The sequence below is a fragment of the Neopsephotus bourkii genome, unplaced genomic scaffold (genome assembly GCF_033783945.1).
Source record: "Neopsephotus bourkii isolate Nb327-2 ecotype Australia unplaced genomic scaffold, CSIRO-AGI_Nbou_v1 NB_593, whole genome shotgun sequence".
Classification (NCBI taxonomy): domain Eukaryota; kingdom Metazoa; phylum Chordata; class Aves; order Psittaciformes; family Psittacidae; genus Neopsephotus; species Neopsephotus bourkii.
In genome coordinates this window covers 114,787-132,945 of record NW_026901094.1, presented here as the reverse complement: position 1 = coordinate 132,945, position 18,159 = coordinate 114,787, and the positions used below count along the sequence as shown (strand labels likewise).

General features: G+C 44.4%; 1 protein-coding gene across 1 annotated transcript; it reads right to left on the bottom strand.

The window, feature by feature from the left end:
* Positions 1-3,526: 3,526 nt before the first annotated feature.
* TTLL10 (tubulin tyrosine ligase like 10) lies at positions 3,527-18,020 on the bottom strand. The gene is given in 15 exon segments (XM_061351472.1): positions 3,527-3,717; positions 3,719-3,779; positions 3,948-4,053; positions 7,758-7,822; positions 8,342-8,459; positions 9,628-9,774; positions 11,415-11,563; positions 13,421-13,582; positions 13,942-13,983; positions 14,198-14,228; positions 14,231-14,285; positions 14,871-14,991; positions 15,800-15,918; positions 16,837-17,016; positions 17,980-18,020. Coding segments are annotated over 15 exon segments (1,560 nt in total). The 3' UTR covers positions 3,527-3,554.
* Positions 18,021-18,159: the final 139 nt, after the last annotated feature.

Below are 18,159 nucleotides of genomic sequence, written 5' to 3'. Positions count from 1 at the left end.
TCCTAAGAAGTGGGACAGGTTATTACCTTGGTAAGGTAATCACTAGCTTCTGTGCTTACTGAAGACTGGATAATGATGTGACTTCATGACCTCTCTAGGCAATCCAGTTCAGTAACTGATTTCAAGTCAGAGACAGACAGTTCTGTTAGTTAAAGTGTATATTAGCTATTATGAAGAAGAATTGACTCTTCAGCATCTTTTTAAGTATTTATAATCATCTCTTCTCGGCTTCTCTAGGCTCTCATCCTACTTTACGAAGGAAACCACCTACTTGTGGTTTCTAGACCTCTTAGTCTCTCTCAGAGCTCTTTCCACTTGGTCTTTCTTGAAGCCTTCTCTAGAGGAAGTCTTGGCAAGCTCGAATAGAGTTGCAGGATTAATCGTATGATTCATGGGCATGGTTTTATTGCTGAACATTTCTTCAGTGATTATGTCAAGAGGAGTTATCCTGTCTTTGCTTTTTTTCCTGTGCATCAGAGGGTCTTGCAACGGGGAGAAATAACAGGGAAAACGCAGTGCAAAGGGTTATCCTTGTTCACTAGAATGTATTCCTCTGTAGTTCTAGTTTGACTCTTCCAGCTTGTCTGTGATTGTTTTCTGCATCTGGCATCTCTATACCTTCACTTTGCCTTCATGTAGAACGAGAGCAGAGACAGTGTGAGACATAATTAGTCCTTTCGATGTATTTTGCCTTCTTTGATCCTCTTAATGTTCTTTCTGGTGTTACTGATAATTTTTCCCATAGGTATCTCTGTGAAATTCACTTAAAAGAAGAGTTTTCCTCTGTTGCTTCAGGAAATGTGCGTTTTCTTAATTGAGGTGAACTGGAGATTCAGCCAAGGAAAGGTGAAAGCATTGGATTGGATTAATAGGATAACTTCTTTAAAGTGTGAGACTGTCTCTGCTTTGCAAGCAGTTCGCTGTGGGATTTAATATACTCTGAAGTCTAAACCCTGGTTAGGAAAGACACTTCTTACTGCTCCTATGTTGGCCATATTTATTCTTGGCTCTGTATTGACTCTTCCTGGGGTTTTTCTAATGTTTTCAGCAAGATTTCTGATTGTGACCTTTTGTAAAGGTAAAATAAACTTGGAAAACGGAATGGAGTGCCTCTGTGATGTAATGAAACAACTAGGAAAGGCAGGAGGTTATTCATTAGCTTGTCCCAGTGTTCTTGAGTACACTTAATTTTACTTTCCCAATTCAGTTCCTGACAATGGCAGAGAAGCAGCAACATTTGGAGGGCAAAGAAAAAACCCCAAACTATTTGGGGAGAGAAAGATTTGAGTGTCTGTCTGTGCCTCTGGCAGCAGGCAGCAAGGCTTGGTGAGGTGTACAAGGCTTCCTGGGCTGTGGGTGTTGAATAGCTGACACTGCTGACAGTTAATACTGAAACAAGATGATCAGAGCCATATTATTCATTGGAAACTTGCACAGGGGCCTTTAGGGTTTCTGTGTGCCTATCTTGCAGACTGATTCCACTTCCTGCTTACCTCAACTACCTGACTTCAGGGCTGCTTTTTGATGGGAAAAGCAACCAATTTCCTGACTTCTTAAAGCTCCAATTCAGAGGGAAAAACCCAAAGTGTGAATCACTGAAGCCCTGGAGAATTTCAGAGAAAGAGGTCTTCTTTACATCAAAGGAAATGAAAGCTATTGGCTCAGAACGGTGAGCTTGTAAAACACTGTACTGAAGTTTCCATTCAGGAGGGAAGATAGCTTTATTTTGTAAGTGTGCAGTTACTACAGTGTTTGAACCAGATCATGGCTGAATTGTCAGCTCAAATCCCAGAGTTTATGGGTTTTTTTCAGGTTCTGATTTAAACTTCAGCTTTATCTTCGTACATGGACTGTAGGTTAAAAGAAGCTTCTCTCTCAATGAAATGTGGATAACAGTGTTCTTTTCCTTCAGTCTTCAAAAGAGAAAACAAAATATCCCTGGAAAACATCACAAAGTTCCTAGTGATTAAGTGATCAAGCAAAGTTAGAAAATGATGTTCACCTATGTGCACGTGAAGTTTAAAAGGTGTATTTCATGTTTTTAAAGGTATGTTTCCATGTAATTGTGTGTGGGACAGTTGGTGGCGCTTAGCCCTTGTTTTATTAGGAGTTGTCCAGCACTTACCTTAAGCTTGTCTTTGAGTTGTCCCATGAGGAATCAAAATGTAAAAGTTCTTGAGCTACCAGGGATGATGAAAGGTTTGTAACCATTCTGTGGGAGTGGAAGGTGGCCCTGCCTGTGGCAGGGGTTGGAACAGCATGAGCTTTAAGGTCTTTTCCAACCCAAACCAGTCTGGGATCCTATGACATCCTTCACTGTCTTCAGAGCCAGCTCTTTTAGCACGTGTACTTCAATGCTGTTTAAAAGGGAACACCACTGACAACTTAAGTAGCTGTTAATATAACAGCTTTTGTGGTTTCTTCAAAGCTGACATCACTCAACTGTGCCTGAGAGTCACTTGCCTTCCTCCGGAAAAAGGGAAAGTGGTCAGCACCGTGAGAATCAAACCTGGCCTTCAGGAGGGAAGCCTCTGATCATTCTGGGATCTTCCAATGACCTATCTCTGGCACTGGAACCTAATTTAGAAGCTGGTGTAATTAAGGTCAGATTGAATGGGGCTTGGAGCAGCCTGATGTAGTGGAAGGCATCCCTGCCCGTGGCAGGGGGTTTGGGTCCTTTCCAACCCAAACCACTCTGTGATTCTATGATTCCTCTTCAGTGCTACACATAGTGAGGTTCAGTGTGGGCTTCTGGAATGCATGGCTGTACTGAGCCCTGGATGGATTTCTGCAGTCTATATGGAATCCTTAGAGCAGAACCACCTGGGCTAAGTACTGTAAAATTAGCTTGTACCCACTAACTACAGACAACGATGTGAAATATAGGGGATGTCAGAAATCAGCAGCTTTTGAGGGTAGATGCTCTGTGTTGTGCTTTCTCCCCCCAGACTGAAGACAAGCATGCTGTTAGGCACAACTAAGGTACATTGCTGCCCAAGTGTCTGTGCCATGCTGGACATCAAGGAGTGGATGAGTGAAAAAGGGGAAACCTTGACAGTAAATTACAGCAGGGAGAGGGGAGGAGACGATCTGGCTTTCCAGTTGACTTACCCTGCAGGAACCTACGTAAAGGCTTTGGGGGATCATTGTGATGCCACCTGTGAATTCCCCAAGGCACAGGGAATTCACTGACCGTTTCATTGTATGGGTGTTTTCAATGGCAGTGTAATCCTGCCATCTTGTGACCCTTGTGGATGTTGCAATGTGTAGCTTGTGCGAGAGAGCCTTACTGCTGTAACTAAGAGGAAATTTTAAGTTCCTGGTTTTCCAGCTGAGGTTGATATCTGTTTGTCTACATAAGGTGAAAAGGAGCTGGACATGCCCAACACATTCAAATTTAGCTTTTATTTTAGTTTTCTATCTTCTGAACGTGTATAAACCATTTTGCTCTGCAATGGTTTGGGGAGGTTTTTATGCCAGTTGAAGAGCCGCACATGTGGTATAGTCAGGACGGTGTTGGGTTTCTTTCTGGCCAACAAGGCAACCTCTCCAGTTCAACCAGGCTTCTGTGGAGAGTTCTCCAGCACTATGGCCCGGCTGGCACTCTGTGTGTGTGGCAGCATGTATTGGCCTTTATACAGGCCACTTTGGAGCTTCAAGGGTTGTTTCTGGCCCAGGTCTGCATCATCCTCGTGATAGAGAAGCACAAAATGACAATGTCTCTAAAGGCAAAATCCCGTGGCCTTTGAGGCACTTGTTGAAAAACTCAAGAACCAAATCTGGAAAGGAAGATGCATTTATGGGATGGTCTGAACACTGGTGCTAGAATACACCCAAACCATTGTGTGTATGCATAGAGCAGCTGTGCTTGGGGGAAGGATGAAGGGTGCGGAGGGGAAGATGTTTCCAACCTGTGGTTTGTGGATTATTACTATTAAGACTGTGACTTGTTCACTTATCAAGGCTCTCATAGACTATGGCTGGGATGATGTCTTTCAAGACTTCACAGTTGGTGTGCAGTGCTGGGCTTGCATTCATCTCCAGAAGGCAGGCCTAGGAAAGATGAATGCCAGTCAGGCAGCTGGTGTCAGAGGAATGCCCTCTGGATGACTTAGTGACCACTTTGAGAGGTAGGAGCACTAATAAATCCCAACAAAATCCCTAACATAGGATGCAAGAAGGACAGAGTGGATGAGTTAAACAAAATCCCATTTTTGCATTCATTTACTTACATGAGAACAGCACCACACATTGTTTTGTGTCTTCAGCTGATGCTCTTTAGATTAACTCTTCTCTATAGGTATGTAAAGGCACTTGTGTTTTTTAATATACCAGTTTCCATAACAGTTTGTAGTTGAGTTTTTTGGATACCATGAAATACTATTATAAGGAATCTAGGACTCGATTTGAAGTGGACATGGGATCAAAACTGGGCAGACATGAGTTTTCAATGAACCCTTAGCCTTGATTTCCTGATTTAGTTTTCAGTAGAAGCCCCTTAAGGCACTAATTTGACCTATTTGTACTTGTCTCATCTCCATTTCCCTTTGAAATGCCAAGAGCTGAAGCTACAAGCCACAGAATATGATGTCCAGTTATAAGCCTGTGTGAAACCAAACAATTGGCTTGCCTCTAATTCCATTTACTATTCCTTTCCCTTACAGCAAGAGAAACTCTTCACTTCCTGCCTTCACTGTATGGTGCTGCATCCTGCATATAGCACATGTAGGAACTATCATCAGTTTGTAAGGGGGGATATTTAATGGTGTAACAGCCCCAGGAGGATTTTACTCTCTTTTGATTGATTTAGGAGTATAATTGGAAAGGTTTGTGTTTTTCCTGCAGCAGCAGTGAGTTTGCTTTGGCAACGGGATGGCCTTCACTTTGGCGCTTTATTTTGCCAAGAAGAAAATACAACCACAGTTTTCACTTCTTTGAAATCCTTTATTAAGAGACTGGCAAGGGAAGGCAGTGACACGGCTTTGTTGGTGTTTGATTTTCCAGAGAAGTGGAGCTGCTGCTGCCAAACCTGCTTTACAGATGCCAACAGAGGGCACCGAAGTGACATCCGTTTTTCTTGGCAAGCCCATTCTCAGTAAGTGTTCATTTTCCTCTTAAAAGCTCCGAAGATTTTGTGCTAACAGACAAACTCAATGAACCTTCATAATTGTCTTGATTAGGTTTTGGTTTCTTCTCCTTTAAAACAAATACAACTGACAGGAGGAAGAAAGCTCTCTGTGATGTCTATCACGCTGTTCATCTACATTCCCTATTATTATGTTGTCTGAACGTCTCACAGTTTGGAAATGCACTTAACCTCTCCACAACCAGGGCAAGTTAATAAATGCCCTTTGTTCTATTCCAGGAAAAGCAGAGAGAATAAGGCCAAGATTCACCACATCTATTTGAATATCCATAACTTTCATAGGTATTTCAAGTAAATGAAATTCCTGTGCTTTTCTCTGCATCTGCCATGCAGGTATCTTGCTCAGAATTTCCTAGCAAACATATGATAAAGAAAAGGAAACCAAAACCCAGAATTATCTGTCCTTGACTTTCCAACCATAGATCTTTTCCTTTAGGCTTTTCAATTGATGAGAACAATAATGAGTGCCCTGTGGCTCTCTGGTCAGAAGTGCTGCTTGGGATGTTTCTAAGGGATGAAGAGGTTACTGCTCCCTGCAGCCTGCCAGTACAATGTGTTCTGTCACATCAGACTTGTTCTGTCAAGACATCACAGGTAGGCTTAAAAGCTTTAAACAGGACTTGTCCAAAGGCTCTTGAACAACAGGCTCGCTGCAGCCAGGTCCTGCACTACACCAGGATCTGAGGGCTCATTTCATGTGCTTTGCATAGTGCTGGATGCAGTGGTTTTGTTTCCATCCAGTTTGCTTACTATTGTAGTCTCATTGCTGTAGAATCATCCTTATTGCAGCAGTTCAGTCTTTCAAAGGAGCACTGGATGATGAGACTAGGTTCATGCAAAAGACCTGTTAAGGGTCCTTCCGTGTTGCCCCTGTGTGCAGGGAGCCTGACCTCTGACTGGAGCTTTAAGCAGCACTGAAATACCAGTCAGAAATAGGAACGAAATAACTTGTTCTGTATCCTGTGTGGAAATAGCTGAAGCCACAAGCACAATCAAAAACCAAGCTCTGGAAAGGGAGCTGACCCAGAAAGGGACCTGCTTAGCAATAGTGGAGACCAGAGGCTGAGGCAGTGGGGTCTGTTTTCCACAGTCTTAACAAGCTCCTATGAGCTTTTTTTATCATCATGACCTGGGGTGGACACAGCCAAGTCTACAGTATCCATATGGTACCTCCTGCTCTGGGGGTGAATGAAAAGCTCCGCCGTTCAAATCAAAGGAACCGTCCCTGCTTTAACTAGGGATTTGAGTGTTATCTTCATTTAGGTACACCTCTGACAAATTGGCAAATAGCTTATCTATGTTCACTCTGTTCTCTGCTGATAAAGAGCTGAATCCCTTTATGGCTGATAAAAAACCTTACACATCTGTTTTCCCAGCATATCTCTGGAGAGAAGCCCTTCTGCATGGCTGATGCAATGCTCTCTGAAAGCAGGTTCCTTGAGCACTTCAATGACACTGTCCTAAGCTGTGCAGTGACTTAGAGCATTTGTAAGGCAGCACAAGGAGCCTTCAGAAAACAGTAGGAAAAAAGCCAACAGCAAAGCCACATCCCTCTCTTCAGCTCCCTGTCCTCTTAAGGCACTTCTTTTTCTTCTCAGCTTACATATGAATATGCAAAGCTCTGCAGAACGCTGTGGTTTCTCATCAGGGCCTGCTGTCATAGTCTATGCTTCTGGGAACTCAGAGGGAGGAAAAACACCTTCCAGAATCAGGATGCTGTTTTGGGTGCCATGGTTTAGTGTGAGGTGTCCCTGCCCATGGCAGGGGGTTGGAACTGGATGAGCTTAAGGTCCTTTCCAACCTGAACTATTCTATGAGTCTATGCTGCAGGGCCTTCAAGAATTATTAGGGATGATGCTGGGGGCATTTGTATCTCAGACAAATAAGGAAGAGAGAAACGCAGGATGAGCTGCAGGACTGGATGTATAAGACCATGTTGAATCAGCATAAAGCAGGTTCTACATGTTGTGAAATAGGATATCAGGGAGAATAAGGCTATTTCTACATTATTCTCTCTCAAAGGGAAGTTCCAGGTTCCAGCTGACTCTGTCTCCACTCCATGTCCAGAAATCCTCATCCTTCTTGTAGGTAATGCTTGTAGAGAGATTCTGTTTATCTCTCTGTGTGTAAAATACACGGGGATGTAATTGTCTTTAAATGCTGAAGCTTTTAAGGAGCCAAGTAGGAATTACCACAATAGAGTGATACTGGATCTTCTATTCTACTTAAAGTTTACACAGCCAGGGCTTTGCATGCCAACCTTGCAAAAGACAATTCCCCCTGAAATCTGAGAAGCACCGGTTTCTGTGTCTTTGCCATTTACCCTCCTTTGCCATTGACTTCCTGTACAAAGGAGTCTATTGTTCAGGTGCCTTACCCACTGCTGCATACATTAATTCCATTCTTTCATAGGGTTTGCTGTTCTCACTGCCCTTTGCTGGAATATGTTTGAGTTCCCTTCTGCTTTAGCAACAGCAGAATCTGCCAGATGGCTTTCTGTTATGTTTAGGCCAGGTGGTTTTAAAGGACTATGCTGCATTGAAAGCACCTCAGTTGCTTTATTTAACATTTCCTTTTCCCTTTCTTCTGGCTCTTCTTGTCTGTGTTTTACTCGCTCTTTACAAGCTTGAGTTGTAATTCTAACGTATTTTGTGGACTCAGTGTCCTGACCTATAGCTAAAGGTGGACATGGAGAAGCTGATGCTGACATCAGAATCAATAATGATTGATTCTTCAGCATGGGGAGGGCGAGTTCTTCATTGCCTTTGATGGGTACTCAGCTAGTATAGATCACTGTACTTGATGTGATGGTAGAGGCATTACACACTGATTTATGCTGGCTGATCACCTGGCATTTTCTGGAGAAAGAAGAAACTGGGTGGGCATTAAGATTTCAGTACTTTTCATTATGAACTTCACTTTGCTGTGGAAATTCTGCACACAACAGCTTCACCTGCAATGAAAACTGCTGTCCCCATCCTGAGCTGTTAATGGCAAGGTTTCTCTGTGCAGTGAACATGCAAGTGCCATGTCTTGATGCTGGGCAATGGAACTGGAGTGAATAATGAATCCTGCACTTGATCCTGACTGATTTAGTGCTCTGTTTAGTTCCTGGCACCAGAGCCTGTGTCAACTGTGCTATGCTGGATATCTAGCCAATATTATACTTAGGATTTCACAGTATTGTGTTCATACCTTTAAAGTTCTCATCAATTGGAAAGTTGCAACCGATGAGACAGAAGTAGCCCAGTTTGCGATCCAGTTTGTGCTTGGCTGCCAGGAAGCACTGCAAAATAATCTGCTTCATCCTTTTCTGGAATGGAAGAGAGGGAAAGGTGGAAAATGATCATTAGGAAGAAGTCAGTGGATGTCAGAGGTGTCCTTTGGGTTTAAGGACACTCGTCCCTGCTTCCTGCAGAGCTTCTCTCTAGGCTGAGTGGAATGAAACCCTATCTTGACCTTGGTTCTCCAGGCTACTGCAGTGATGCATGGAGGAATCTCAGCCCTTGTGCCTTAATCTGAATGAGCTGTCTGTACAATGTTTAGCAGTGTTCTTTCATTTACTCCTTGGGGGCACCTGGATGTGAGCTGAACAGAGCCATTGCTGACAGTGATGCTTTAGAAGCCCCTCACAGCTGTGCTGGACATGGTGTTTTAAAGAAGCCTGGTGAGTCACAGCAACTTGTAGTAGGGGATGCTAAGCTTCAGTCAGTTTGGAGTTGAAATGCACAGTGGGGAATTGCCGAGTTTAGAGAGATACCCTAAAATTGGCTGAAAAGTTTCTGATCCCCTGAGAAATGTGGCAAATTCAACTATGTTTTCTTCTGAGCCTTTTTTCTGAACAACAGTGTATTTTAACAATGAATTTTCTTTGTGTTTGGCTTTAAACTACCCCATTTCCAAAGTTAACCTGAGAAAGCTCTGTCCTCCGCCCTTTTCACCCATCAAGTCATGTAGGGAACTGATGTATCATTAAACTCAGGCTGATGAAGTCTCAGGGACTTGGATAATTTCTTCAGTGAGACAAGAAGATGGTCAGAATCGGAGTCTTCTTATCTCTCCTCCATGCTAGAGAAGATTTAAGGCCCTGACATGCTTTTCATGGGGCAAAATCAGACAGAGTGAACAGTGAGACCAAGTTAAACAGGAAAGAGACCACTAAAAGTGTAGTCCCTTTCCAGGCTGCCAGGCTGTAGAGCTCTATGATGTGTACTTAATGTGTTAATGCAGGGCCACAGCACTGCCCGGGAGCATGAAGACCATAATAGGATTTTTAGAGCTAACATTTACAATCACACTGTTTTTCTCAGCTGTTTGTTATTAAAACTAAACTCTGTGTCTTCACTTCTGTGTTTAGCATCTGCAGATAAATGGGTACTATGGGACCATCAATACCTTCTCGCTCAGTGTATGTGTTTCCTTGGGGGAAGTGATGTGTCTTCCTGCTATTCCTGTCACCCTAATGAGGCAGATGAGCACACCGTCCACTTACAGTAAACAGTGAAATCCCAGTCTTTGGGGAGCCCTTTGGACTTTCTGAACTTCTCATTAACGTAGCTGTTGAAATGTTCCATCCGCCAAATGGTCTCATCTTTCAGCTGGCTGTACAGGGAGTTCTTCTGCATGTACTGAGAGGTGGGGAAACACAGCAATGGGAGGATTAGATTTCTGGCACTGAAGAGTAATGGCCTTGCACAGCAGGCATCCAGCTATCCTGAGTTGTTCCAGGCATCTGGAGTTGGGATGAGCCCCAGGATCACACAACAGAGGTGGAGGGAATAGATCTCCTCACTAGCAGAGCTAGTGCTGAGCCAATGTCCTGACTCCCATTGTTCAACACTACCACAAGCACAAATGTGCCTGACCCACGTGGATGCTGTAGTGACAATTACCTAAGGTCAAAGCAGTGTTGTGTGACAGGAGGAGGTGCTTTCAAGTCCCAGACATGATATTCTTTGGACTAAATCCAGTTCCATTGCCTGGAAGTCTCCTAAATCTGGGACAGATGGATGGATGGATGGATCCCCAGAGGGAACCAAGGTGAGGGCTTCTCTCTTCTGCTCATTAATCCCTTTGTCAGATGGAGTTAAGTATTTCTTTTGCTTCCCAACTCAACTGTGGGACCTTTACTGTGAGGTTGCAAAGCTTCTGGTTAGTGATGTGCCTCCTGACGCTTGTCTTTTGGAAAGACACTAGGAAAATGGCTGATTCCAGGTGGGATGCCAGGGCAGGAAGGGAAGGAGAGCAGAATCAGCTGTAATTTGAAGAAGTCTGGCCTATTACCAGCTGCTCCTGCAAATTTCCTTTCCCTCTTCCCAGCAGGATCCCACATAATTTGTGTTCTGCTAATAAGCACCTGTCCTCTGTTCATTATCACCTGTGCTCTGGGATCCTGCCCCAGCACCTGAATTCCCATGGGGATAGCTCTGTAGCTGAGCAAACAAACTATTCCAGGAAAACAAGTGGCACATTGATAGTAGCATATATTGCAGTAAGCAGCTATAATCTGCTGTCCTGAACTGCACTTCTATAGGAACAGTAAAACTCCAACTGAAGTGGGCTTGTCTGATGCCTCCCTAATGTATATTTTGCTAGTTGTCTGAACACAGCATGCTTCTGGGAGCACAGAAGGGCTTTAAAAGCAAACTGTTTTCTTCCTTCTTTTAATTCGCTTTCATCAGGGCCACTTCTGACAAGTTACAGGCTTCATTTGAAGTAAAAACTGGGGTAGATGTGAGCAAGGAAGGCTTCAGTTTTGTATGGAGGTAAATGCCAGAACAGTTTTGTTCTGTGGCAGCTCACAGTTGAGGAGGACAAGCGAAGATGAAGGTTTAAGAATTATGGCTCTCAGAGAGCACCTCTGCGTCTTACATCATTATGATTATTGTATTTCAGCACAATGGGATCAGCAAAATCCTTAGCCAAGATTAAGGCTCCTTTGAGCTAGGTAGCTGCAGTCAAAGGCTTCTTGCCCTAAGAAGCTTACAGTCTGCAGATACAAGAGAGAAAAATGGCAAGAAAAAGAGGTCTAGGGAGAGAAGGTGTCAGGTAAGCAGGGAGCTGGTCCATGGCAGAGAGCAGTACCTGCTCTGATAAGGTTTCTGTTCTGCTCTTTTGCCATGCCCGACCACAAGCCCAAGTGCATTTCCTGGCTGCAGAGATTTTGCATGCATGAAACCCTTATTTTTAGCCTTTCAAAAGTCCTTTTTTGCTTCCCATCTGTCAGTCTCACACTCCCTTTTTCCTGCGCTGGGTGACCTCAGCTTACCTGGTTGGTCAGATGAGCAGTCAGATCATCAGAAGCAGCATCATAGTTGACACAGGTCAGCCTGACATAACCCTGGGCAAAGAATAACAGGTATGGTGCAGTGCAGGCAGTGAGGAGGTAAGAGCAGACATCAAACTTCTTCCCTTCCACTGTGCTGAATGTACCTGTGAGAGCAGTACTTCAACACGTGTCACAGCAGGCAGCTGTAATCCATGATCACTCAGCTCACACAAGCGCACAGACAGTTCAGTCACCCCACAGAATTCATCTGTCCCTTTCTCCCAGGTTTTAAGGTGAGTGGCAGCAGAGGGCGCTTGTAGAAGAGGATAAAGACGCCAAGAGCAGCTCCGTGAAGAGGAATAGAAACTGTGCCGAGTACAGGAGCAGGAGGTAATTAAAGATTTACTAATATTTACTGGAGAATACACAAAGTTTACGTTTGGACACAAAGAGCCCTTCATACAGCACCATTGCTTTTATTGCCAGAGTGATGTAAGCTGGGAATCGTTTCCCTTTATCATCAAAGGTTGCTGGATGGCTACAGAAATAACAAGGATATGCTCTTAAAACAATGCTAACAGTTTTCAAAGGTGTGTGGAGCCCCTTTCCTCAGAGCAAAAGCCATTCCTCACTCCTGGAAACCAAGATGGGATCTAAGATAGGGTCCAACCACTTTCTCCCCTGGCACTTGTCCATGTCAGAGACCACATTTTGGTCTAATTGCGGCGCTTGGTCTGGTTTTGTTAGGGAGATGTTGTTTTGCTCCATGCAATGGTTGCTGCATAAACACAGTCCAGCCTGTAAGATCATCATTTTACAAGTCTCTCTTACCCTTTGCAATGAAGCCAACCATTCCTTTGTACCAAAAAGACGTGTGGATGAATGTAAACAGAGAACATTGCTTGCTTTGGCCAGGGAAGCCCTTGGAAAGGTTGCTGTGTATGCTGTGTTCTTTTGCAAGATAAAGATGCCAAGCCAGGAGAGCAGAATGTCAGGGATGTGGCACAGGGTCAATGTGAGGAACTGGTATCACCACTTTGCCAGGACATGCAGTGATCGCTCCATGGCAAAACGTGCTTTTGCCATGCCAGTACTACAGTGTTATCACGACTGCATCACACTGTCGTTGCTGGCATGCATGACAGTGCCATGCCTGGCTGGGCACCATGAAGTTTAGAGAGCCCTGCGTGCCTACCTGTGCACATCAAAGGCAGCTGGGAAGTGCAGCTCCTGGGATAATTGATCTTTCTTGCATTCCTCTTTGAAAGGTTTATTCCCTCATCTCAAAGCACTGAAGTGATTTAATTATAATGCATTCCTCAGCTGAGGGAGGGACACTGAGGCAAAGGGAAGTGGAGTTAACAGAGCACAGGTAGTGTTCAGTCGCTGAAACTCTTCTCATGACTTCTGCTGCCTTATTTTTCCCTTCCTTTTCCTGCTGCTGCTTTCTACAAACATTCTAATAGTGCCTTTTAGCGTATGTAGTATACAAAGAAGGACCTGCATAGTTAATTCATGCAAAGAATGAACTGTAAACCAACCCCAACCCAAAATGTTAGTGACTGGTAGCCACTGCCTATTGATGGAGGTCTAGACTTCTGCAGCGTTGAAGCAGAGTTAAGAAGGTATTTGGGAGGCTTTATTATACTGCAGAGAACAGATACTGCAGCTGTATCATTTGTAAAATGCCAGCTTTGTATAAGAAGCTGGGATTATATCTCATTTAAATTGCTTTCAAAAGGCTTTATGCATAGACCTCCTGTACAGACCCATAGCATCTGGCCTTTTAAAACCATTCTTAAGCTTCCAGACAAAGGTAAACTCCAGTCTTTCTGATGACAAAGATCTACCTTGAAACGCCTGATGTGCAGATATAAGACAGACTAACCAGAGACGTAGCCTCTGTCCCACAGCATGAAATCTCATAGACTGAGGAGATGTGGTGTAACCACATGAAATACCTAATGGAACAATGCAGCTCTCTGAGGCTCAATCAAGCACACCACTCACACATGGCTTTCCAGGTTTCAATGTCTACCTTTGCACTACTCTTGCCTGGGGAGCCCTGCACAGCACCCTCTTACTGAGCAGGTATTCCTCGGCTCTGTGGAACTTGTCTTGGAAGGTGCTGACAGCAGCTGGAGTTTTAAGCAGGAAAATTCCTCGACCTTAGAATTACAGACTCATAGAATAGTTCGGGTTGGAAAGGACCTTAAATGCATCCAGTTCCAACCCCCTGCCATGGGCAGGGACACCTCACACTAAACCATCTCACCCAAGGCCTTGTCCAACCTGGCCTCGAGCACTGCCAGGGATGGAGCATTCACAACCTCCCTGGGCAACCCATTCCAGTGCCTCACCACCCTCACAGGAAAGCTTCCTCCTTATATCCAATCTAAACTTCCCCTGTTTCAGTTTTAACCCATTACCCCTTGTCCTATCACTACAGTCCCTAATGAAGAGTCCCTCCCCAGCATCCCTATAGGCCCCCTTCAGATACTGGAAGGCTGCTCTGAGGTCTCCACACCTTGGTTAGAGCAACTCGGTTTGCAGATCCAGATGTTTTCATCTGCAGAGAGAATGAGTCTGTTACAACACTGTGTGTGGCATGAAACACTGATGTGCCCATTGGTGGGCTCTGAAATCCACTCACATGGACATATGTGTATATATGTACCTCCACATATAGACACCCGTTGTCACTACTGGGTATACTTCTGTGAGCATTTCAGAGGATCACATAGGTATTTACATTGATTGCCACTGTGATTAAGACAATTCACCTTTGCAAAGGGCAAAAAAAGGCTTGTCTCTCAGTTTTTTAAGTCCACGTGAAAAGATTCTGGGAAGAATTCTTCCATCATCAGTAACCTGTGGGAGAGTCAAACACAAGTTGAAACCCCTGTCCAGAACATCCATGCCTCTGCTACTTCCAGAGATCATGGGGTTTCTTTCCTGCTTGTGGACAATTGTGTGTGTGTTTGTATGTTTTTCCAGAGCTCCTCATTCCATCAGCTTTCAAGAAGCTATTTTATCCTGAAGACATTCTTCGTATGGTCAGTGTTTAGGAAACTGGCTGAGGTGGCTGCAGTGAGCATGGTACAGGATCGCCCGCTGGGCTTTTGGTACATCAAAAATAAAGGAGCAGAAATGGCAATAAGCTTCTCTTCAGTTACAGTGGTCATGGCACAAGAAGTTGTGGCCTTTCCAGTAGGACCCCAAACTGGGCAATTACTATGGCTGTTGTCTTTGGGGAGGACCTGGCACTCCCACAACTCCAGACATAGAGAAAGGAAGGAATTCAGTCTCTGATCTATGTATTTGTGGGGGGAAAAAGGGCCTTTTCTAGAAAATAAGAGAGAAGTAAACCCCCATATACTTTGTACCATCCAGAAGAAAATGGTCCTTTCTGTTGGCATGTTTCTGGTCGAGGCTCAAAGAGGTGAGGGTTCTTACTTGGAATTAGGGTTCCTACTGATGGTATTCATCACTTGCTCTTGCTCTTGCAGGCAGCACAAAAGCCCTATCTTACTGGTGAGGACTCTGTTGTTGGGAATCTGATAGAGAAGCTGTTCACCTGTATGAGAAGAAACATAAAACTTGCCCTCATTGTCCCAGTCTGGAGGAGGAAGCTGACTTTGTCACTGTTGAAATAGCGCATCCCTTGCTCTCTCAACAGTGCCACTGCTGTCACAGCATTCCAGCTGCAGCACTGCACTGAAACATACCCCTTCTGCACTGCCAACTGCTGTCATGGGGCAGCCTGACAAACAGCTGCCAGAAGAGCTGGCAGGAAGGAAAAGGGAGAGGTGGCTGCTGTACATGGACTGGCAGGGCAGTGGTACCACTCTTTCTACCACAGAGAAGCCTGCAGCAATGTGCTATGATGCTCAGGCTTGCCAGGGCACAGGCCTTGACCAGCTCCCAGGAGTAAAAGAATTGCCCCAGGGGCTGTGCTTAGGGAGTTTGTGTTTGTTATGCAAAGTACTGCTCTGAGGGTGCCAGGCAGAGGTGGTGCTTTGGGAGACCTTGGGTTTGTGCTTTAACGGTGGGAAAGCTGGGGAGTCAGGATGCTCCTATCAGACCAAAGGTAAAGAGCAATTCCACAAGCCTGGGGAGGAGGGAGGACTGTGTTTCTAACACGACTGATGGTTTGTGTTTAAAACTCTACTGCTCATTTTACTCTCCTTAGTTCATTTCAATGGTATCCTTTCTCCCAGAGCTGTTTCCTTGTCTAACCCTTTAATCACCATTGCAATCTCTGATGTCCCCTCCAAACTCTGTCAGGAGGCTGAGGTTCCCTGTTTCTCCTGGGAATCACAACTCCAGCATTCCCAAGTTTTTCCCACCACCCTCTCCGGCGCAGGGCCCACAGGCACCTTTACCTTCTTTGAAATGTTAATAGGTCTCCTGGCACTTGATTTCACACCATTTCAGTGCATAATCCTCTCTTGTGTTGTCATAGATACACTGCCAGCCTCTTAGCTGGCAATAGATGCTCACACTGCATAAGGAAAACAAAATAGAACAGGATCCTCCCTTCTAATAACAAATACTTAGCTCATATCCCTTGAATTTTCCCTGGCAGCCTGACCTAATATACCCAGGAGGCCCTGGGTGGGGGATAAGGTGGGAAGCATTCATTAGAACTGCTGCTAGTGGACCTGGTCTGGACTTGAGAGAGGCAGGGGGAGTAGCTGAGGATGCTAAAGAACATTATGATTCAGCAGCTCTAATGAGACCTTGTACCATTTCAGCAGGGTTTTTCCAATTAGGATGCAGCTGGTACCCATGGAATAGAAATGTTCAGAGTCCAGTCTTAATAAGGAGCTTCTCTGCTGAGGAGTATAGGGAGAGATGACAAACAGCAATAGAAAAAGCTGTTTGTAGACTATGGAAACATAGCAAAGAGGTGCTGCTTGCAGCAGAGATTCTGTGGTGCTTGGTGGTGACAACATCCAGAGAAGAATGCCAACATGCTGGAAAGAGCTCAGAAAGGAAAGCATGGAACTTCTGATGTGACAGTTTTTCTTGGGCAGGAATCTCTTCTTTTTTGCTTGCTCTGCATTTAGCACAACAGAATGTTGATCAACAACAGGGGTTGCTAGCTCTAGTGGTGATGCTAGCAGCTTTCCTACATGGTGTAGCGAAGTGATTTCTGCACAGCCCAAACAGAGGAGCTTTCATTAAACAAATAGAAGTACTTCATTCCTTTGCAAAGATGCAGTTAGCTGCTTCACCACTAGTGGCCTTCCTATGGGTACTTTCTATTTGATTTATCTTTGAATGGTTCCCCAGGTTTACCTCTCCAAAAAGATAGGAAATCAAAGGAAAATTATTTAAGGCCAATGGAGAATACTGCATGACTTCATATCTGGTTGTACTACTGTTCATATTGAGTCTGCTAAGAGGACCTACATACAGCCTAGCTCCATTAGATCCACTGATATCAAAATATGGGCCTGGTCCCACTGGTACTTTTAGGATCTCTTCTTTTGGCTGTTTTTCCTGAGGGTTTGCTTTACCCTCTGTTCTGTTCTCATCATTCTTGGCTTTCTCAAGCTGCACTTGAAAAGTAGCTGCAAAATTGGAAATGGAGAAACTTCAGATGAGCTGGGATCTTCTCCATAAAATCCATCTCTAGAAAGACAGCTGGTACAGAAGAAGACACTGTAAGGTAACTGCTTCAGCTGGGTTTATAGCCATTGGATAAGCTGAGTACAAGTCATTCCAGATGGAAAGCTGGGGGTGGCTATGGCAGAGCCTGACAGACTGCAAGGTCTAGAGAGGCGTGGAGGTACAAAGGAGGCAAGAAGAGCCTCCTAAAAAGCGTTAGCCATACACTATGCATTGAAACAGATACTCTTCCAACTGTAAAGCCTATAGGAATTTTGACAAGCTCAGGATGTGACAGCTCTGAGGTCCCCTGACAGGCAGCCACAAAGTGGGGTGGCACATGTGAACTGGTGTGAGAATGACTGGAGGGGTGGGAATGGGAAACTTCAAACTGGTAGCTAATCATTTCAGTCTTGCAGGGGTTCTGGTGCTTATTCTCAGGCCCCAAGGCTCAAAATCTGATAAATTTGTAGGGAATAATAATACTTTTTAAGTATGAAGTGAATGGATCTGCCTAACAAGTAAGTGCCATTGGGTGGAGAATGTCAGAGCTTGTTTCTAGCTTTAGCAGCTATGAAGATCTTCCAACTTCTTGGCTTTCTAGGAATGCTAAACTAAACCAAAAGCATCACTTCCAAATCTTTCCCTGTCAAGTGTTCTTTCTCTGTAATACATAGCAAAAGCTTTTCTTTCACAAGACAAAATGAGACTTCATCACTTTTCCTTCATGCTTTGCCTGTATTTCAGGTCTCTGATGTTCTTCATACAGCACAGACAATTCTCTGGTGCAGTCTACAGTCGGGTTCTAAAGTAGCTGAAACAACTCGAGTATCATCTCACCCTGACAGAGATAGAGGCCCAGAGGTCTAACACTGTGCTTTATAATGTGTATTTGGGATATCAATACCCTCTTCTCCAGACTTATGGAAAACATACAAAGGCTTAATACTTGAAGAAACTATGCCTCTGTTGTCTCTTCAACTTGGCCATGCCCAAAACCTTTTGGAACAACACGTGAATAGAAGAAAAAGTCCACCCTGTCCTAGTTCTGTTCCCATGGAATTAAGTGGTGGCAGGGAAGGAGGGAGCAGGAGACTGGAGTCACTTCCTCCTTCGGCTGTTCTTTTAT